General features: G+C 55.2%; 2 protein-coding genes across 11 annotated transcripts in view; one reads left to right on the top strand and one right to left on the bottom strand.

Moving 5' to 3' along the window:
- ARHGEF11 (Rho guanine nucleotide exchange factor 11) overlaps positions 1-5,048 on the top strand; it is a 127,123-nt gene extending 122,075 nt beyond the window's left edge. For 5 of the 10 annotated variants that reach the window (XM_064282740.1, XM_064282746.1, XM_064282745.1 and 2 more), the window contains 5 exons: positions 70-432; positions 1,524-1,619; positions 2,691-2,938; positions 3,133-3,322; positions 3,880-5,048. In XM_064282740.1, the coding sequence (XP_064138810.1) occupies positions 70-432; positions 1,524-1,619; positions 2,691-2,938; positions 3,133-3,322; positions 3,880-3,938 (956 nt within the window). In that variant the 3' untranslated portion in view covers positions 3,939-5,048. The remainder of the gene's footprint in view (positions 1-69; positions 433-1,523; positions 1,620-2,690; positions 2,939-3,132; positions 3,323-3,879) is intronic. The other 5 variants (XM_064282748.1, XM_064282749.1, XM_064282743.1 and 2 more) reach the window with 2 other exon arrangements.
- Positions 5,049-6,856: 1,808 nt separating this feature from the next.
- On the bottom strand, positions 6,857-20,805 carry LRRC71 (leucine rich repeat containing 71). Its single transcript, XM_064282750.1, has 15 exons — positions 20,555-20,805; positions 13,207-13,356; positions 12,673-12,804; positions 12,497-12,572; positions 12,186-12,263; positions 11,329-11,397; positions 10,942-11,101; positions 10,782-10,865; positions 10,581-10,670; positions 9,831-9,980; positions 9,525-9,618; positions 9,035-9,123; positions 7,715-7,826; positions 7,246-7,367; positions 6,857-6,990 (listed from the first exon to the last, which is right to left on the bottom strand). The coding sequence occupies exons 1-15, from the start codon at positions 20,712-20,714 to the stop codon at positions 6,871-6,873; spliced, it is 1,686 nt and encodes a 561-aa protein (XP_064138820.1). The 5' UTR covers positions 20,715-20,805; the 3' UTR covers positions 6,857-6,870.
- Positions 20,806-21,461: the final 656 nt, after the last annotated feature.

The following is a 21,461-nucleotide window of genomic DNA, read 5'->3' as shown; positions in this document are numbered from 1 at the left end:
ACTCTGCGCCCTCCCCCACTGGTGTGTGCAGCCATGTGCCAGGAAGCCATCACCCTGTTTCCCCTCCAGTGGAGAACCTGAGGCACCTGATCCTGTGGCGCCTGCTGCCGAGTCACACCACAGAACCACAGGCCACCGGGGAGCCTGAGGATGACCTGACACCCACCCCTTCTGTCATCAGCGTCACCTCTCACCCCTGGGATCCAGGCTCCCCAGGGCGGGCCCCCGCTGGGGGTGAAGGCGACAACGCCCAGCTCCCTGGGCTAGAAGGGAGCCGGCCAGAGCTAGAAGACGGGGCTCCCTGTTCTCTGGAACACTTGCCCCCAAGAACCAGAAATTCTGGGATCTGGGAGTTGCCCGAGCTGGATAGGAGTCCAGCCGAAGAGGTTTCAAGCACAGAAGCAGCAGGAACTTACAAAGTTGTGAGAAAAGGTAAAACCAATCCGGGTGGCCACGGGGAGACAAAGGCCCGGTGTTGCTAGGGTAGAGGCAAGTCTTCCGCTGCGTCCTGCCCCACTCTTACCCCTGGGCCTTGTGAGCACCAGCCTGCTCTGGACCCTGAGCAGAGGAGACATGCTGAGATCAAACAAAGGCTTTGGAGTTGCACAGCCGAGGTTCAGAGCCCTAGCTCTGCCACTTACTGGGTGACCTTGGACACAATTCCGAGTCCTCCCCCAACCTCATTCTGTAACATGGGGATATAACCAGCTACCTGGTACAAGTCAAGCTTCAATAAATGTTCTCATTAGTACTCTCTGATCTTCCAGTCCCGAGGAACAGATGTGGCTTTTCTCAGGAGCCTCAGATCCAAAAAGACAAGGCAGATATCACTGCAGAGGGCAGTGATGAAGTTACAGGCTGTGTGGGGATGTGGAGATGCGAGCTGGGCACAGGGGTTGGTGAAAGAGGAGCGGCTGTAGGACATGGCTGGGAAGACCCTGGGGAGTCAGGAGGTGCGGTCGGGTGAGTGAGGTGGTAGGGAAGACCGCAGATTGTGGAACGTCATGGACAGCTTTGGGACAAGAGAAACCAGGACTAGCTAGGATGGAGGCAGACAGGTCTGTCTGAGCCCAAGGGAAGGAGGTCCCAGGGGCTGAGAACAATAAACTGAAGAAGAGAGAAGGCTGGTCTGAGGAGCTTGACAAGAAAAATGAAGTGAAGCCTTGGGTACTCACGATGGGCGGGATGGGAGCTGAGTTAGTGTGCGAGGGGGGTTCTTATCTTCCCCAGTGTTCAGCTCTGCTTCCTTTCCAGTAGCATTTTTTGTTCCATCTGCCCAAGGCCTGCCCCTCTCCTGGGTTTCTGGGAGCTGACCTTCCTTCTCTTTTGGTGAATTGGTGGAAAAGTTCTCTGTAGTCCCTGGATTGTGATCATGTTTTACCTTGTGTTCACTTTGTTCTTCCCTTTTTCTCCCCCACCCTGTCCCTACTTCTTTCTCCCTCTCCTTCCTACTCTCTCCCCTTCCCTTTCCTTGTCTTTCTTTCGGTCTCCTCTCCCTGGTGGTGGTGGTGGTGTCGGTGCAGCCGACGTGGCAGGCAGCAAGGTTGTCCCTGCACTACCAGAGAGTGGCCAGTCAGAGCCTGAGCCACCTGACGTGGAAGGCGGAGCAAAGGCTGCGGGTAATACACTTCTCCTTGGAGCAAAGACAGGCCAGGGCTGGAGCATGGGGCCTGTGGGGCAGAGCTGGGCTCGGGGGTCAGGCCCCTGCCTGCAGGCATGTGTGCACACACACAGGCAATGTACGTTTTCCCTCAGCTGTCTGGAAGTGGTGAGAAGTGGGACATGGGCCTGCTGAAAGGAGAGTAGGTGCCGTGCCATCAGGTCTGACTTTCAGCTTTAAGAAACCACTTGTTGAGAGCTGTACAGGCCCCTTTGCAGGGCAGCGGGGCTAAGCAGCCTGTATTCAGTTGCAAGTGAAGCAGGGAAGCCTGGCCCGGTGCCCAGGCCCAGCCTCCTTAACCTGACGTTCTGAGCTGCCACATCCCTCACCCCAGCCACCACTCCAGTGTCCCTGTGGAAATATATATGCTTCACTGGCCTCCCAGGGTCCTCAGTGCTTGACTGCCATCAGAGCTGCTCCGGGCCCTTCCTCCAGCGGCCTCTGACCTCCCTCTGAGGGTCTAGTTATCTACAGGATTGTGGAATAGATGGCACCTGAGGCCTGAGGCAGTGGGGAAGCACTCAGCAGAGTTTAAGACGGGCAGGTGAGAGGCTTCTGCTTCCTCCTTAAACAAACCCGTTGCCGTCGAGTCAATTTCAACTCATAAAAGACTCTATAGGACAGGGTAGAACTACCCCATAGAGTTTCCAAGGAGCACCTGGTGGATTCGAACTGCTGACCTTTTGGTCGGCAGTCATAGCCCTTAACCACTACACCACTAGGCCTGAAACCAGCCCGGCATCTCTTTACCCCAACCTCCCTGGTTCCCACATGAAACACTGACTCCTGCTGCCTCTCACCAGCTCCCACCCCTGCGCATCTTCCCGGGCCTGTGCAGGCTGAGCAACACTGCACCCCGGAGGCTCTCTAGAGGCGAAGGTTTAGGAGACCGGTAGGCAGGATAAGGCTGCCCTGCTCAGGGCCCCTCTGGCCCTGTTCTGTCCATCTGCATGGGGAACACCGAGGGAGTGGGGAATGGCTGAGACTCTGTATCTGCCTCCTAATCTCCTTCTCTTGCTATGGGGCACAGGGAACTGTTTTTATGTCAGCATGCCAGCAGGACCCCTGGACTCCAGCACCGAGACTTCAGGGGCACCCACCAGCCCCCCACAGCCTGACGGCCTCCCTACATGGCAGGCAGAGCCTCAGCCCCAGCTGCGGGGAGGCAACGGAGATCAAAGACACTCCAGCCGCTCTCCCCCGAGCCTGGGCCTCCGGGACGTGGGCATGATCTTTCGAACCATCGAGCAGCTCACCCTCAAGCTCAACAGGCTCAAGGTGAGGGAAACAGGGTTTGGGTCTCTGGAGGCCTCAGTCCATCACCCAAGACCATTTCCTATGAGCGAGGTGTGCATCTAGATCCTGTTCTGCCATGTCCAACCAGCCACCCTCCATCACAGCCCCATCCCCAAGCCTAGCACAGGGGCCTTACAAATAGAAGGACCTGAGCACAGACATTACCCCTCTTCCAGGACATGGAGCTGGCCCACAGAGAGCTGCTGAAGTCCCTTGGTGGAGAGTCATCTGGTGGCACAACACCTGTGGGCAGTTTCCACACAGAGGCGGCAAGATGGACAGACAGTTCCCTCTCACCCCCAGCCAAGGAGCCCCTGGTCTCTGACTCCAGGGACAGCCATGAACTAGGTCCCTGCCCTGAGGACAGTGAGTGAAGCTGCTCCTTCTTTGTTCCTACCCTGGGGGAGAAGTCCACCAGCTAGTGAGGAGATGTTGCCAAGCAGTGTGCAAAGAGAGAATGTGGCTCTGAGGGTCACCCCCCTTGGGTATAACTGAGCCATTCCCTGGACTTGAGAAAGAAATCTTTTTTTAAGGAAGCCCCACAAAAGCTCACCTAAAAATGGGAAACTTAGAATTGGACCTACTTTTTCTTTGAGCTGTGGAGATAACAAACCAGGGGGAGCCTGGCCTCACGTCTTAAGACCCATTCTTACTAAGTGGTTCAGAACAAGACTGGTTGGGCAGGGGCACAGTTATGTTCTAACTCAGGATGGCTAGCAGAACAAAAGTGGGGTTCAAGTAGACAGCCCTTTTCAGGCCCCACGAGAAACTCTAGGGTCTCTGGGGAAGGAGAGTGCCCTGTCAGCGTGTAGTGCTGAAGGAGCTGCCCTCATGAGCTTCGGGACTTGCTGGGCAATATGGGGAGGCTCAGCTCCGATGGCCATTAGTTCCTCCTGTCACCGTCCCTCCCCATCCTCCCACAGGTTCTGACACTCCCCTGGAAGACAGGGTGGCAGCCGCAGCCACAACACCAGGACTGTAACCACCCCAACACCAAATCTTCATCCCTACTCTTCCTTCAGGGACTGGCCTGAGGCAGGGGCACAGGGTGGGGAGCCCCCAGACCTCCTCCCCGCGGTAGAGGCAGTGGAGGAACTGGGATCCAGCCAAGGCCTGGGAGGGAGGCCTGCATGCTGCTTGGTCTGCTCTGATCGGAGTCAAGTTTCAGTGTCTTTTCCCCAGTCCAACCCCGCAAGGCCTCGTGTCTCCTTAGCATGCCGACTGCATCTGAATGGCCCCCACTCACAAGTCTGCCTCCCTCGCCCCACATGTGCGTGTTCACTTCTGTGTGGGGGCCCTCAGGTGTGCGAGCGAGAGGAGGAGTCTTCCGTGTAAATGCACTTTCTTCCTCCATAGGACCCCAGGGCTGAGGGGGTGCCTCCACTCTCCTTTGTCACTTTGGTTTCCTATAAATATGTATGTATTGTATGTGCATCTCTGCTATTGTAAATAACTGCGACCTTTTTTTGTTTCCATTCCTGGGGTGCTGGAGGCAGTTACAGAAGGGACTGCTAAGGGAAGAGGGAGCTCACTTGTATCTCCTAGTTAACGGCCCCTTTTCCCAACCCCAGTCCAGCTCCAGGATCAGGGCCTAAAGGTAGAGCCAGACCTGGGTGCCCCTGTCCCCAACAGCTGCCCACCCACCCAGCCCTCTGCCCCAAGCCCAGCCTGTGGGCTTGGTGCTCAGCTGCTCCCTCCCCCCTAGAGCTTCTCATCTTCAGAGATAGGGACATGTGAGTGGCTCTTAATCACCTGTGCCCACCCTTTCCCACTTTGTCCTTGTAGAAGACCAGTGTCAGGTACAGAGCTGAAAACTGGGCCCCAGGAGGTAGGGGTGGGGGATATGAATGCTGGAGTCCCTGAATTAACCCGGGACCATCCCGGGGCCTGCAGCCTTGGCCCCTGTTACCACGTCCTCGCTCCTGTCCCCCACTGACTAATAGAATATACACACTGTGCTAGGTGTATATATACATATATATATATAAATATATATAATATATAAAATATAGATATGGAAATGACTGTTTTGCTGTTAAGATAATGTATACTCTTATTTTCTTCCTTTCATGGTTAAGGTTTTTGGTTTTTTGTTTTTTTTTTTTTAAAGAAAGTTAAATATTCTTCAACTGTGGCGGTGTGTGTGTGATTCTTGGAACCGCTATGGTGGTTTTTCCCTGAGGCTGGTTAGAACTGGATAGAAAGAATAGAAGGAAACCCCCCACATGTCGCTCCTGGATCAAGCCCCCAAACCCAGGTCTCCCCACGTTCTTTCCCCAGGTTTCACGTGTACGTTCACTGAACTGGGCACTCGGCAAACTTAAGTTCTCTGGCCCCCACGACAAAGAAGGGAAGACATTGCCCTCATTCCTCCACACACAAACAGACGAGCAGTGGACCAGTCAAGAGAGCACATGAGCTTTAGGCAAAACATAAGGGAGGGCCAGCTGCCAGGGCCTCCCAGTTCCCTGTCACCATCCCATCCTCCCACAGCCACACCATCAGGACTGTGACCATGCGTCCATATCACCTGTCTCTTTGTCTTCATTGTTGGATTAAGTGACAGATTGTTTTTCAGCCCTAAGTAGTATTCTAACTCAAATCTAGCATAATACTAAGTCTGGCCCTCTCGAGCTTACAGTCTAACGGGGCATCAGAGCTAATACACAAGACATTGGTGAGCTGTAGGGATAAAGCTGGAAGGACTCGCTGTACCTTTAGAAGGACCTGGGCAGGGATCACTGGGACTGGCTGACCATCATTAAGCACCTGCAGTGTTTCAGTGTTGGGAATCCAAAGAGACGACAGATTTTCTCTGGAGCAGCTCACTAGCCAGCTGCAGAAAGGCCCGGGGCAGCCCAGGCAGGCAGACCACAAGGGCTGAGAGCTCTCCGAGGCTGAAAGGCCTGTGGGAGCAACAGCCTTGCAGAAAGTAGGACAACAGGGAGTTCTGGGTAGGGTGTGCAGGTCCCTGTCAGGGCTACAGAAGTGGGGACTGACGGAGTGTGGGACACGTTAAATCTGCCAAAGGTAAAGAAGGGAGACACGGCCCCTGTTTACCTCCACCTTCCCTGGCATCTCCACAGGAGCCAAGCCCGTGCTCTCTGGGCATTCTCCGTGGGCTGTTTCAGTGGTGCCTGCACTGAAGGGTAGAAACATGGCGGAGGGGTGGGGACTCAACTCCCCCAACTCCTCTGGCCCCAGCCATCTGGGTGTCTGGTTTTAGATTGCTTACATCTGCAGACTGTGTCACTAGGGGTCATGTGGAGTGCTTGAACTTTGTACTTTAGATGTGGGGAGGCTTAGCAACCTTTCCAAAGTTGTCTGCCAAGTCTGAGCCTTTTCTGCAACTGAGCCATCACCTCTCCTCCCAGCGTCAGAGACCTGGGCCCTGTCAGGAGAAGCAGAGGGGGAATGGGGAGCCCACGCTCAATCCCTCTGCCCATTCCTACTCCCTCTCCCACGCAGGTTGTACATGTCAGCTATTAATCCCAAGACTCCCTTCTGCCTCTGAGACGGAAGGCTGAATCCAAACCCTGCATGGCACACATCCAGGAAACATGGGGGAGTGACTGGCCTGAGAAAGCAAGAACTGGGCCCTCTGGAGGCAGGAGAGCAATGCCGAGACAGGCTAATGAGAGACAAGCCAGAATCTTTCCAGCAGAACTTGGAAGCAGTTCAGACCATCACTCTTCCGTCATTTCTAGCCACGTGACGTGAACAGACTCACAGAGCCCAAAAGCTCCAGGTAGTTCTGGAACAAAATTTTCAGACAACCTCAAGGGAAAGTGGAATGATATGCTTTTTATCAATATGAGGTCGCCCCCAGGGAGGACAGCCCACACGGGGACAGGAGGTGCTTCTGTGGCCAAGCTTTGGGCGGGCGGGGGGGGGGGGTAGTGGCAGGGTGGTCCCTACATGGAGAAAGCCAGGGCCTCATCCTCCCTGGGCCTGGCTTTATTCATGGGATCCCTTGGCAGCATCAGCTCCTGGATCATGGTGTACGCAGGACATTGCAGGGGGAAGTAGTTCTTCTGAAAGAAACAAAGGAAGGCTGGCAGCTGACAAGAAGGATGAAGGTTAGTCCTCTAGGAGGACATTTTCCTGGGCAGGATGGGTTAGGGCCTGGGGAATAGGGAGAAAAGGCAGAGTGACTGGAACTCTGCTGACTGCACCAAGAGGGGCGGGGTTATGTTGTTATAAAAAGAATTGGGGAAACTACAGACCTTCCCTGGGAATAGGGAAGAAGCTGCCTGCAGCAGCCGCAGAGGAGATTGAAATGGACTCACCGCCAGGGACAGCCAGAGCAGCCCGACCGGGCCCTTGGACGCAACCTTGGACTTGGAGAACTGCACCTGGTACTGCACTGCTGCGAGGAAGCCCTCTAGCCCCACCTCTGTGATGCGGTTCCCTGGGGGACGGGTACAGACAAGGTGGCCTCTTAGACACCGCCACCTGGGCTAATGCTTGCCTCTCCCAACCTCAACTCAGCACTAGTCCGGGTCAGCCCAGGGCTAACTCTCCCTTACCTGACCTTTCACCCCAGCTCTCCACTGACTCCTCCCACATCGGACTCCCTTGTCCTCAGCCTTCTCCCCGGCCCAGGCTCTATCCCTCACCCCAAAACCCCATGCAAGAGGGTCGTGGACAACATGATGCTCAACTCTGGGAAAACCAAGTTCTGCTCCATGGAGTTGGGCACCCTCAGGGCTGGACAGGGCCCCAGGTAGCCTTGTGGGGCGGAGCTGGCAAACATACGCAGGAGGTTGAGGTGCAGAAGGACCTTATTCCCAGGCATGTAAACTTTCCCATCTCGGTGCGCCACAGGCTCCAGGAGAGGGTTGACCATCTCCGTAGTTTCAGCAACGAGCTGTTAGCGCAGAATAGTAATTGCAGCAGAGGAGAAGGGGAGCTAGACAGCAGGTCATTCATTCATTCAGCCAACATACATGCTTACAGAGCTCAATAAGCCCACATCCTCAAGAAAACGCCTCTGAGGGAGGGAGAAAGAAGGAAGCAGTATAGTGTGATAACCAGGAGAGGCAAACTCAGGATGCAGGGAGCACTGAGGGGGGATGCACGGCCCAGTCCAGGGAGCCAGGAATGGGCTTCTGGAGGAGGTGGCCCACGAGCTGAAATGTGAAGGGTAAGTGGACATTATCAGATGAAGATGGGGGAAAGGCGCTCCCGGCAAAGGAAACAACAGGTCCAAAGGCTTTAGAGGCATGAAATGGTGTGCTGCATTCAGGTCTTGCTAAATGTTCCTGTCAGCTAGAGCAATAGAAATGGATGGGAGGGAGAGGGTGCTGAAGGCAGGATGGGATGGCCTTGCGATAGCCCCTGGTGAGAAACAGCCGCTGACCAAGGCTGGGCAGGGACAAGGAAAAATGGAAATTAAAAGGCAACACCCACCCCGTTCCTCCACCTGGCTTTCCCCTTTTGTAATATCTGGTTTTGGGTGCCAGAGAAGACTAAAAGCAGGCCGTTCCCTGCTGGGGGTGGCGAGGATGAGAGTGTGTGTCCCCTGGTGGAGGAGACAGAGTATAATGATAGAGACAGATGCCCAGGTGGCTGCAACTGGAGGGTTGGGAGGGATTGGGAACTGTGGGGTGGGCAGTCCAGGAAGGCTTCCGAAGCAAGGAGCAAGTTGGTCGCAGTTGAGAGAGAAAAGGGAAGATCCAAGGACAAAAGAGAAAGGGTCTCAAAAAGGCGCTGGGGTGGGGGTGAGGTGGCATCATGACTATAAAGTGCCCTGCCTTCCTCGAGGAGCCCTGCCTTCCAGAGCAGCCCTTTGGGAAGCAGGCTGAGTTGAGACAGTGAATCAGAAGCGTAGGCTACTGACAGACAAGGAAGGGGAGTGGGGGGCCACCTTGAGTCTGAAGGGGAGCACTGAGCATTATTCCCACAGTGTGGGGACAGGTTTCAGGTGTGGCTGAAGCAGGAATGAAGGAGTAAATCTGAATGTATGTGGCTGCCACTACAGGACAGGACTGGAAACTCCATTCCAGGAAGGGGCTGGGGTGAGAGCCAGCCTGGAACCCTGGGGGGTGTGCACCCGTACTTCTGCTAACAGCCTACCTCTGACTCCAGGAGGATGCTCCGCTTCTCTTTGCTCCCAGATTTGGTCCCTTTCCCCTTGGTTGGCTTCTGCTCAGGGATGGATGCCTCTGGATCGGGAGGAGGGGCCAGAGTGTACAGACAAGACCTAACATCACCAAGGCTCCCCAGAGAGAACGGGGTAGGGCGAGGCAGACTCCCCAAACTCTGATAGCTTTGGGTTTGGGTACAATAGAAGCAGTGGGAGGGGGCTCTGCTAGGTGGGTGGGTTCCTTTGAGGGCAGGGCCACAGAGGTCCACCCCAGGGAAAAGGGGGCTGGAGTGTGGTGGGTCAGGATGTCAAGGCCAGGAGGGCTTTCCAATCATATCACTGTCAAGAAAGAAAAGACCCAGAGGAGCAAGACAGGAAAACTAGCTCATGTCACGCAAGGCAGAGCAGACCCGGAGCAGGCCTTCTGTCTCTGCCTTCCTCTACCCCAGGAAGGAGCTGGCAGAGGGGCACTACACTTACTCCCTTTGCCTGCCTTTGAGGCATCTTCTTTCTTAAGGGTTCCTTGTGTAGGCGACTGCCCAGACCCTGACTTCTCCTCTTTCTTGACCACTTCCTGTGGAGGATGTTAGGAGAGAGATGAAAGACTACCTCCCCGGGGATAGGGAACAGGTGTGGGAAGAGGCCATGGTTGCTCGAGTCTCATGGGGTGGGCCTTTGAAATCCCTGCATGGCTTTCTTCCCTCCACCCCCAGCTGTGCACCATGGAAGCGGCTTCCCTTCCCGTTCTTCCAGCACCCGAAGCTGCCTTTCCCACAGCACACCTACCCCTGACTTCTCCTTTTTCTTGCCCAGGCTTTTGGGGGTTTTCATGGCCTGCACCTTGTCCGTCTTCTCTGACAGTGCAGCACTGCTCGCCCCTACCATCTGATTCTTGTCTCGGTCGGTTTTGAAGTCCGTGTGTCGAGAGGAGGAAGGCTGTGCTCATGAATGGGAAGGGATGCAGGAAGAAGCCTGAGCTCCTTCCCCAGTGAGGGGGTAGGGGGGTAGGGGAAGCCTGGGGTCTGGGGAGGAGTGGGCTGGCAACAACCACCCCAAACTCCCTGACTAAATGCAAAAATAGTTAAGTATGGGACTCTACCGGGGTGAAGGGCTGTTGGAAAGAAACAGCTGAGGTGCCCGGGGGTGAGCTGGGGAAAAGAAAAATAGTAGCTAACTTTTACGGAGCTAAGTGCCAAGCACTGTTTCAATGCATCACATGAATTGATTCGTTTAATCCTCTTGACAGCCCTGTGAGGTAGGTACAATCATCATCCCCACTTCACAGATGAGAAACCTGAGGCACAGGGAGGTTAAGTAACATGCCCAACATCACAAACTGGCACGAGGACGAGTCAGGTTTCAAATTCCGTCTGTTTAAATCTTGAGACCGCTTAGCAAATGTTTGTTAGAGTCACGACGGAGGGAGAGAGGACCGAGGTTAGACGGCCTGGATAGCTGGCTGAGATGCAGACGGCCTAGGAAGGGGGCTCAAGGGACAGCGCACTCTCGAGCCCGCCAAGCTTGTTGGCTCCTTACCGATCGTAATCGCTCCTGCGTCCCCTTCTCCAGCAAGAGGCGCCGGCGCTCCACTACCTCGATGTGTGTCAGCTCGAAGGGGCGCAGGACCTGGGCGAGGCGGGCACCTCGCGGTCAGACGCCCTCGGGGGCGGGGGTCAGCTCGCTGGTCACGCCCACCGCCCCGCCCACCGTCCGGTCACGCCCCTCCGGCCCACCCACCTCGGCCAGCTTCAGGGCTCCCTTGTCCTGGATGCGGTTGTGGGCCAGGGACAGCCAAAGCAGGGAGCGGTTCAGCCTGAGGCCCTGCGGAGGCGGGAGGACACGTGAGGCGCTCGGCCAGCCGCCCTGCTCTGGGGGCCCCGGCCCGCGGCGCACGCACATTGGCGATGTAGCCCGCGCCCTCGTCCCCGATGTGGTTGAAACCCAGGTTGAGTGAGACGAGGGTTTTGTTGCAGCTGTGCAGCGTGGACAGAGCCTGGCCCAGCAGCTGCGCCCCGTAGTCGTCGATGTTGTTGTTGCGCAGAGACAAATGTGCAATCCTAGGACAGCGGGCGGGAGAATGAGTCACTGGACAGCCAAGGTCCTGGGCGTTGGCAGGAATCTCGGGGAACCAGAGAGGCATGAGGAGGGCCATCTGGTCTGAAGGTGGGGAGGCATGAATTGAGGGTGTCTGGGAACATGCTAGAGAAGCAAGGAAGGGTGGGACAATGGATAACTTCATATAGAGGGACACGCCCAGAGCAAGGGGGTGAGAAAGGAGTCTCACGTGCTGTCCAACCCCATGAGCTTGTAATATGACTGCTCCGGCAACGGGTTCCCCTCCAGAGACACCTTCCTGAGGGTGGGGGAGAGCTGTGAACCAGGAGGTACCACGGAGGCCAGGTGAGGAGAGAGGCAGAGAGGAAGTGTGGGTCTCTGGGGAGCAGCTTGGCAACAAACACATGGAATCAAAGCATGGCCTCCAATATAGGAATTATACGTGACAGTTCCGGCAGACTACAAATCCTGAAATGTGGCCATGTGAAGGGGCAACTGTTCAGAGTTAGTGACCTGAGATAAGGGGGCCCCTAAATGGCCCCCCAATGATCCCCACCTCTGTGGCTTCTATCTTGGGTGCTCTCTAGCACTCTTGGCTCGCCAGCTGCCATGTCCTGAGGACACTCAGACAGCCTATGCATCAAGGACCCTGCCCAAATGAGCCACTCCTCCACCACCACAGTGCCCACACTGCCCTGCAGCATCCGTGCCTAAGTACCTCTCCCTTCCTCACTGGACTGAGAGTTCCTGGAGGACAAGAACTGCATCTCACCAGCCCCTAGTGCAGCACCAGGGCCCCAGGCAGCAAGGAGCAGAGGAGAGAACCTCCAGGGATGGTGGTGGGACCGAAGGGGAGGACAGAAGCTGAGGCCCTGATGTGGGCAGAAAAGGGGACCCCGCTTCTTGTCACATGGGAACTTCATGACCCAGCAGACACTGGCTCCACCCTGTTGCCACAGGGATGTCAGCCCAGGCCCACAGAAACTGGGACCTGCCACTGCCATACCCAAACGGCTCCCCTCTGACAATCCACCCAGACAGGCTGCCCAGCACTGGGCGCCCCGACCCCCCAATCCCTCTGCTGACCTGAGTGTGGATGAGCACAGAGGCAGGAGAGCGATGAAGGTTGTCAAGGTCTTATCTGTCAGCCCCACCTTCCACAAGCTGGAGTTGGCAGGAAGTGCAGAAACAGCTGCGGCCCCACCTCCCACCAGAAACACTGTCCTCCCAGCCACCCTGACACCAGAACATCCCACCCCCAGCCACACCCTTCCCCAGGTCCCCACCTCTCCACAGGCCCCAGGGTATTCAGGGCCCCCTCTGTTCTCTCTCCCAAGCCATCAGGAGTCCCATACCCCAGAGTGGCCTCCCATCCAACCCCCTCAACGCCCCCTCACTTGATGGCCTGTAGCTGGCTGAGAGGGGGCAGGCATTTAGAAAAGATACCCAGAATGCGATCCTCAACCTTCCAACCTGCAGAAGGGAGAGAAGGAAGGGTCTCAGGCCTGGGGAAGGCAAGAAGGGGGTGGTGGGATGAGGGAGGCTAGTGGGAAAAGGGGTGGGGGAGCTTCACCGCGGATGTAGATTTCCCTCACGGACTTGGGGTCCTCCTGCTCCAGCTCCACCTGGACGGTGGGCCGGAAGAACACGTATTTGCTCTCCAGGCTGTTGAGGCTGCAGGATCCCGACAGCAACCGCTGCTCCTCTAGAAGGTAAGGGGTGCAAGGAGAGGGGTGAGGAGGGAGGAGACGGGGCCGATGCATAGCGCCCCACATCGCACCAGCGTAGGAGTGCCCACAGAGACTCTGGCAGCTTCCACCGAAGGGGTGTACTGCAAATCGCCACAAGTGTGGGAGGCAGTAGCCTTGTGGGCGCTGCTTTTTCAGGCAGGCCTGCCTCTGCTTGGGTTAGGAAAGGAATAGACTCTCCCGTCTCCCCACCCGCCCTCTTGAATCCACCCCCCTCACTCACACACATACACACATACACACATACACACACACGCACAAACACTCTGCCCTGTGTCCCCGCCATTTGGCCCGCAAGTGAGATGGGAGGCTGCGGATGGACCAGGGGGCCCTGGGGTAGGGGCTCCGCTGTCACTCACCTAGGGCTGTCTTTTCCGACACGGAGGCAGAAGGGACAAAGGTCGGGTGAGGACGGGGCCGGATGACAACTTTGGGGAAGTCTGTGTAGCCTGATCGCGTACAGAGCTCGGCGAAGTCGGTCTCCAGCACCCCGGAGCACTGGTACTCCTCTGCGGGGCCAGGAAGGAGGGTGAGCAGATGACGTTTTAGCCCTGGGTCGCCACGAGAGGGCAGCAGAGACCGCGGGATGCCCCCGCCTCGCTGGGCCCGCGCCCACGTCTCCGGGGACCCGACGTCCAACAAGGACACTGCGCCGAGCTTGCCGCCCCGAGCTTTGGGCCAGGCAGGGCGCCCCTCTGAGGCGAACGTCTTACAGCCATTTTTAAAATGTTAAGTTACGTTGCAAACACCGACGCTGAAAACACGAGAGAAAACAGTGGGCTTGAGAGGTAGACAGCGGGGCAACTCTCCTGTGCTGTCCCCGCCACGGGTCAGGGATGCACCCGCCCTGGCTCTCCCCTAGCGCAGAATCTGGCCGGGCCCCGGCCTCCCCCAGGATGACCCCAGCCCAGCCTCCTCCTATGTCCCCCTTCCCTGCTGGGACTGCCCAGGGTCACACGGAGAAAAAAAACCCAGGCCTGGTGTGCACAGAGGAAGGAACCCAGAAGTTCCTCAAGCCCCTGCTCCTTACACACACACCCCAAGGTCCAGCAGAGCAGCAGACTTTATTTAAGAAACGCTTATATTGCACTTAATAGTGTCCTGCATTGTTCTAAATGCTTTAGAGATATTATCTCATTAAAGAGTGATACAGTAAAACCTACAAAAACCAGAACTATGTAAGGCAGAATCCTGTCCGAGAAGGAAAACCCAAATATCTTCCCCTAAAAGGAATGACAGGAAATGGTAAGACTGCACCTTGTTAAGGCAGAAAACTTGCAAGACCCAGAAAAACAAGGCAGTCCCATTGAGTTCCGGCGCTCACAGGTTTCACTGTATTAATTCTGATAGATGCCCACTGCCTCTCATCCTGAAGGCTGGGAGAACCTGGAGGCAAAAGGGCTGGCTGGCTGAGTGCCGGGCTGCTCTGCCGACCGCCAGGTGGCCTGGAGCCTCCACAGCAACCCCAGGCCTGGGGCAGCAGGTGCCAAAGGGGTGTGTGCCAGGGGAACTCCTGCCCCAGAGCAGAGAAGGTCTGCCTGGGGGTGTGGAGGGACAGAGGACATGTGCTGGGGGCACATGTGGGGCAGGATGCAGAGAGGCTTAAGGGTTCGAACCAACCAAGGGTGAGAGACATGTCCCTCATGCATCCTTCAGGGCTGGCACACAGGTACACGAATGGACGAAGTGGATAAGGGGAGGCACACCACCACCACGGCTCGTTGCCACTGAGGCAACTCGGACTCATGGCGACCCCACGTGTGTCAGAGTAGAACTATACTCCGCAGGGGTCTTGGTGGCTGATTTTTTGGAAGTAGCCTTTCTCCTGAGGTATCCCTGGGTGGACCCAAACCACCAGCCTTTTACTTAGCAGCTGAGAGCATTAACTATTTGCACCCCCCAGGGATGCCAAGAAGAGGCATGGGGAAGCTATACACCCCTTGAACAGATGACTTCTGCAGCCCTGCCTGCCTTCCTGGTTGTTCCCTCTGCTGGAGAAGCCTCCAGCGCTTCCTCGCTTCACTTCTCTAGAACAGATTCTCAAACTTTAACGTCTGTAAGGATCACTGGAGAGTGTTAAAACTGCCTCCTGGGCCCCATCCCCAGAGATTCTGACTCAGTAGGCCGGGTAGAGCTCATGAATTTGCATTTCCAGCAAGTTTGCTGGAGGATGCGAAGCTGCTGGTCCAAGGACAGCACCTTGAGAACCACATCGTAGAGCAGCACTGTCCTGTTGACCTTTCTGCGATGATGGAAACTCTACACCTGCTGTGGCTAGTAGTTACCAAACTGGACAGGCAGCTCCAAGAGGAGCGGCCCCACTTTCCTCGCCTCCCACATGCCTTCCTCACGCTCATTAATGACCTCGCCTAGGAGCGAATCTTGAGAAACAGAAGGCATCAAATGAGACTTTCTCTAACCTATAAACCTTAGGGTCGCTATGAGTCGGAATCAACTCAACGGCACTGGGTTTGGTTTTGGTATAAACCTTCCTACATCTGCTGTCACTCTCTACCCCACTGAACCACAGTGGCACCTGCTAGAACTTTCATGACCTCGTGTGCCCAGTCCAGGGTCCCCGTACAGTAGTCACTCCCACTCCCTCCTCCATCTCCACCTGCTGCTGCTCAGGCTCCCCTGCCAGCTCCTCCTCTGCCAGTTCCTTTAAGGTACCATCCTGAGCCCTGTCCCCTCCTATAGGCACACTCCTGCCCTCCCCAGGGATTATGTTCACTCCCAGGGTTTTACATACACCAGAACATTGCTGTTGTTGTTAGGTGCTGTCGAGTTGGTTCCGACTCATAGCAACCCCGTGTACAACAGAACAAAACACTGCCTGGCCCTGCGCCATCCTCACGGTTGTTGCTATGTTTGAGCCCATTGTTGCAGCCCCTGTGTCATCCATTCGTTGAGGGTCTTCCTTCTTTTCACTGACCCTCTACTTTACCAAGTATGATGTTCTTTTCCAGGGACTGGTCCCTCCTGATAACATGTCCAAAGTATGTGAGACAAAGTCTCACCATCCTCACTTCTAAGGAGTATTCTGGCTGTACTCCTTCCAAGATAGATTTGTTCATTCTTCTGGCAGTCCATGATATATTCAATATTCTTCGCCAACACCATAATTCAAAGGCATCCATTCTTCTTCAGTCTCCTTTTATTCGTTGTCCAGCTTTCACATGCATATGAGGCAATTGAGAATACCATGTCTTGGGTCAGGCACATCTGAGTCCTCAAAGTGACATTTTTGCTTTTTAACACTTTAAAGATGTCTTTCGCAGCAGATTTGTCCAATGTGATACATTGTTTGACTATAAGGTTTTCATGGCCAGTCTTTTTTAGAAGTAGTAGATCCCCAGGTCCGTCTTCCCAGTCTGCCTTAGTCTGGAAGCTCTGCCGAAACCTGTCAGAAAACTGGCAGATGAGTGGTGGGCCAGAATATGAGCAGCTCCCAAAGCCACATCTCCAGCCCTGCCCTCTCTGGGGTGCTCCAGACCCATGTGTCTAACTGCCCTGCTGACATCACACCTTGGAGGTCCCCTGTACATGCTCCTCCTTCAGGCTTTCCCATCTCCATGAATGGCACCTCCACCCACCCAGTATCCAACCCAGAACCCTGGAGCTCAGTCTTGCTATGTCCCTCACTCCCCACGCCATCCCACCCTTCACCAACTCCGGTTACTTCTACCTCCAAAGTATTTCTCCAAGGAGCCAAGCCCAGCCACCCCTCTCTGCACCTTCGCTGCCCTATCCTAACTACCACTGTCCCTCATCTGGACTGCTGAAATAGCCTGGTAACTCACCTGCCGGCCTCCATTCTCTCCCCCTTGCGCTTCATTTTCCATACAGCTCCCAGATTGCTTTGCATGCATGTTTTTAGTATTACTGGGCTCATATCTGCAGGGGATTCTATACCATCTTGTCTCCCCTTCTGGAAAATGCTCTTTCTCCAGCTCTCACAGTTGCCTGCCCCAGCCACCAGCACTGACTCCGAGATGGCACCTGCCCAAAGTCGGTCAATCAGAGCTTTACACCAAGTTGTTTTACCCCCATTTCACAGACAGCAAGTTCCTGTCCCTCTCTGATGGCAAAACCATCAGGTTTGAATCAAGAAGCCTTCCAGTAAGTTCCCCATTTTTGCTTAATTATTTTGAGCTGGGTTTCTATCATTTGCAACAAGAGTCACACCCTTCTTATACCCTTCTAGTGGCTTCCACGGGAGCAGGATTGTATCCATCTTGTTCACCGCTGTATCCCTAGTATCTGGTACAGAACAGGCATTCGAAAGTAACTGTTGAATAGAGAAATGAATGCCTGTAACACTCACTTCCTGGTAGCCCCTCTCTGAGCTCCCATCACCCCCTGGGGTTCTTTGAGATCAAGTTCAATTCAAAATACACATACCCAGCTGAGATCCAGGAACTGTGCTGGGGGCTGAGAGTAAAACTGATTCATACCCACATATTCCAGGATTGAGCAGGGAGCTTAGCACACAGTGGGTGCATAATGCATGTTTTTTTTGAATGGACAAATGAATTTGCAGTTTACAAAATACTTTTTCACCATCAGCTCTGTTGCTCCTCATCCCAGCAGGCAGCACAGGATTCCCATCTCCATTTTACAGAAGAAACTTGCCCAAGGCCACACATCTTTTCTTTTTTTATTGCGCTTTAAGTGAAAGTTTACAAATCAAGTCAGTCTCTTATACAAAAATTAATACACACCTTGGTATATACTCCTAACTGCTCTCCCTCTGGTGAGACAATACACCCCTTCCCTCCACTCTCTTTTCGTGTCCATTCAGCCAGCTTCTGACCCCCTCTGCCCTCCCATCTCCCCTCCAGACAGGAGATGCCAACATAGTCTCTTGTGTCTACTTGATCCAAGAAGCTCACTCCTCACCAGCATCATTTTCTATCCCATTGTCCAGTCCAATCCCTGTCTGAAGAGTTGGCTTTGGGAATGGTTTCTGTCCTGGGCCAACAGAAGGTCTGGGGGCCATGACCACCAGGGTCCTTCTATTCTCAGTCAGACCATTAAGTCTGGTCTTTCTACGAGAATTTGGGGTGTGCATCCCACTGCTGTTCTGCTCCCTCAGGGGTTCTCTGTTGTGTCTCCTGTCAGGGCAGTCATCGCTTGTAGCTGGGCACAATCTAGTTCTTCTGGTCTCAGGCTGATGTAGCCCCTGGTTTATGTGGCCCTTTCTGTCTCTTGGGCTCATAATTACCTTGTGTTTTTGGTGTTCTTTATTGTCCTTTGCTCCAGGTGGGTTGAGACCAATTGATGCAACTTAGATGGCTGCTTGCTAGCGTTTAAGATCCCAGACACCACTCTCCAAAGTGGGATGCAGAATGTTATCTTAATAGATTTTATTATGCCAAATGACTTAGATGTCCCCTGAAACCATGGTCCCCAAACCCCTACCCCTGCTACACTGGCAAAGGCCACACATTTAATGACAGTTTAGACCTATAACACTCTTACCATGGTCCGGGAGCTAGTTACAAATAACACAGTTGCCCTAGGAGAATGCTGCTACTTGTTATCCCAGTTTGCAGATAAGGAAACTGAGACACAGAAGTGATAAGATCTGCCCCTGCCCACCAGAGATCAAATGGCCAGCAAGGGGCAGAGCCACGGTCTGTACTCTTAACCACTATGCTTCACTACCTCTTAGAAGAGTGAGGCAGAAAGCCAGGACCCCCACCCTCTCAGCCCAATGCTCTTCCCACCCTCCCACGGAACTCATTTATTCACTCCTTCAACAAATCTTTGTTCTGTGTACAAAGGATCCAGAGGTGAACAAGGCCAGGTCTCTATCCTCAAGAAGCTGACATTCTGGTGGGAAACTAAAAAAAAAAAAAAAAAAAAAACCTGCCATCGAGTCAATTCTGACTCATGGCGACCTCATGTGTTTCAGAGTAGAACTGCCTTTGGCTGTGACCTTTTGGAAGTGTATCACCAGGCCTTTCTTCCAAGGCACCTCTGGGTGGGTTCACACCACCAACTTGTGGCTAGTAGCCCAGCATTTAACCGTTTGTGCCACCCGGGGATTCCCTGGTGAGAAATACAGTACAAACCAGCAAATCACAGACTGATAATTTCCTATACAGAAAAGGACTATGGGCCTCAAGGCTAAGGGAGGGTGGTAGTGCTACTTTAGATGAGGAGGTCAGGAAAGGCCTGCCTGAGGAGGTGACATCTGAGCTGAGATCTGAATGACAAGAAGGGAAGAGCCACATAAAGATCTAATGAAGAGCATTTCAGACAGCAAAAACAGCAAATGAGGTGGGGGAAAAACTTGGCCTATTCCAGCACAAACAGATGGTGCCTGTCTACCACCACTGACTGCTCTGACAGGCATCACAACAGAGGGTCCTGGACAGAGCTGGAGAAAAATACAGAACAAAATTCTAACTCAAAAAGAAGGACCAGACTTGCTGGCCTGACAGGGACTGGAGAAACCCTGAGAGTATGGCCCCTGGACACCCTTTCAGCTCAGTAATGCGGTCACCCCTGAGGTTCATCCTTCGGCCAAAGATTAGACAGAACCATAAAACAAGACTAAAGGGGCACACCAGCCCTGGGGCAAGAACTAGAAGGCAGAAGGCAGGAGGGGACAGGAAAACTGGTAATAGAGAACCCAAGGTTGAGAAGGGAGAGCGTTGACATGTCGTGGGGTTCTTAACCAATGTCATAAAACAATGTGTAATAACTATTCAATGAGAAACTAGTTTGTTCTGTAAACCTTCATCTAAAGTACAATTAAAAAAAGAAAACTTGGCCTTTTTAAGGGCAAAATAGAGGCCAGTCTGGGGAAGTGTGGAGAACAAGGAGGATCAAGGTAGGCGGTGAGGTCAGAGAGGCATGAGAGCCCCTTTTGGATCTGATTTTTTTGCAGAGGAAAGTGACTGGAGGGTTTTAAAGACGGGAGTGTTAAGATCTGATTTCCATTTCTAAGCATCCCTCTGGCTTCCTTGGGGAGGACAGTACCTGTGTGGGCCCACCCTGGGAGGCGACAGGTGGAAACACCTGTACAACATTTCTTCCCCACATACTCCCGGAGCACCTGCTACGTGGCCGGCCCTGTGCTGGCGCTAGAAACACTAGAGAGAAGTGGGGGCGCTCCCTTCACTGACACAGACCAGTGGGGCGAGGGGTAGAGGGATGAGAAGACAATTAGTCTAGGGTGGAAGAGAGAGGCACAAGGTTCGCCAGGGACCTAAATGAGAGGAGGTGAGGCAAGAGGGCTTCCTGGACCAAGTCACACTTGAGATGCACCTGGAAAAAGAACTGAGGGTTAGCTGGAGAAGGGCGTGGGAAGAGTTCTAGGCCGAGGGAACAGCATGGGCAGGGTGTGGAGGATGGCGACTTGGAGGAACCTAAGGCAGACGAGGCACATGCCGAGCGCGGGACCGTGGAGAGCCCGCGAGGGAGGGGGCGCAGCTGCGCCAAGCTGGGGTGTCTGAAATCTAGCCGGCGGGCACCGAGGAGCGTTTCCCGTGCCCCACTACTTGGTGCCAGAAAGTCTAGGACTTAGTTAGTTCCTGGCTTGTCGTCCGTCTCCTCCACCAGAGCTCTTCCTGCGCGCCCCGCACAGCGCCAGTGACAACGCCCCAACAACCGGATACCCCGAGCGTGCGCGGCGGCTGGGGGCGCGCGCAGCCGCAGCCTCGAGGCCCCACCCCTCCGCCGCCGCCAGCGTACCTGGGTTCTTAGGCTCCTCCTCGCCCACCTGCTGCAGGTTGATCGTCGGCTTCTCCTTGGCCCCGCGCTCCCCCTTCTTGGCCACCGTGCCGGATGTCTTCTGGGTCCCGGGACGCGGGGCCCTGGGGGAGGTCCCCGAAGCGCTCGTCTCGCTCGACATGCCGGTGCCGTCCGCAGCGACTCTGGGGACCCTCGAGGGGGAGAGGAGACAAGACGGGATTCCGCGGGACTCGCCTAGGGGGTGGCTATATCAGCGGTCTCTGTTCGCTGCCACAGACGGGTTCCGCCCGCGGCGGATTCGCCCCCGCGTCCCTCTCCATGGCAACGGCGCGGTGTGGGCGGGCCCGGCAGAAACGGAGTCGCCTCAGAGCGCATGCGGGGCCGACAGGGGGCGCCGCAGGGTCAGAATTAGAGGTAGGGAGAGCCCTGTGGGAGGAGCCGGCCGCCGGGGCGAAGGGTGGAGTGTGGGCAGGCCCAGGAACAGGGCGGAGCTTATGAGAGGAGGGAAGGGCGGGACCAGGGTGGAGAGAGCGGGACTAGGGCGGCGGGACGTCACAGCGGGAGGTGAGCCTTCCGGGCCCCACTTGGCAGAGCCTGTGCGAAAGGTAACGGGCTACGGCGGCCCTGGCCTGGGCGGGGGCATGGCGCAGGAAGACCAGCGGATCTGGGGCGGGACCAAAGCCGAGGGGGCGGGGCTAGTGCGGGAGTCCAGTGTCTGGGCGGGGCTATGGTAAGGATCAGGCGCGGAGGGGGCGGGACAAGGGCGGAGGAGCCGGGATAGGGCGTGCGCCGCGCGATCCAAAATCACCCCGGGAAGTGAGCCCGGGGGCCGGGGACCGGGCTGGACAAGCTAGGGATCCGGACAGTCGGAGGACACTAGGAAGGGAGAGTCCGCGCGGGGGCGGAT

Source organism: Loxodonta africana, chromosome 3 (assembly GCF_030014295.1).
Source record: "Loxodonta africana isolate mLoxAfr1 chromosome 3, mLoxAfr1.hap2, whole genome shotgun sequence".
Classification (NCBI taxonomy): domain Eukaryota; kingdom Metazoa; phylum Chordata; class Mammalia; order Proboscidea; family Elephantidae; genus Loxodonta; species Loxodonta africana.
Note: the sequence above shows the minus strand (reverse complement) of the source record. Positions and strands in the feature narration are given on the sequence as shown.

What these genes read in the sequence shown, in the direction of transcription:
- LRRC71 (XM_064282750.1), bottom strand. Translation starts at nt 20,714, where the DNA reads ATGTCGAGCGAGACGAGCGCTTCGGGGACCTCCCCCAGGGCCCCGCGT. An exon ending in GTCGGAAAAGACAGCCCTAG is followed by an intron (nt 12,805 to 13,206) that starts GTGAGTGACAGC and finishes CTTACCTTCTAG; the next exon opens with AGGAGCAGCGGTTGCTGTCG. An exon ending in CTCAAAGGCAGGCAAAGGGA is followed by an intron (nt 9,124 to 9,524) that starts GTAAGTGTAGTG and finishes CTCCCGATCCAG; the next exon opens with AGGCATCCATCCCTGAGCAG.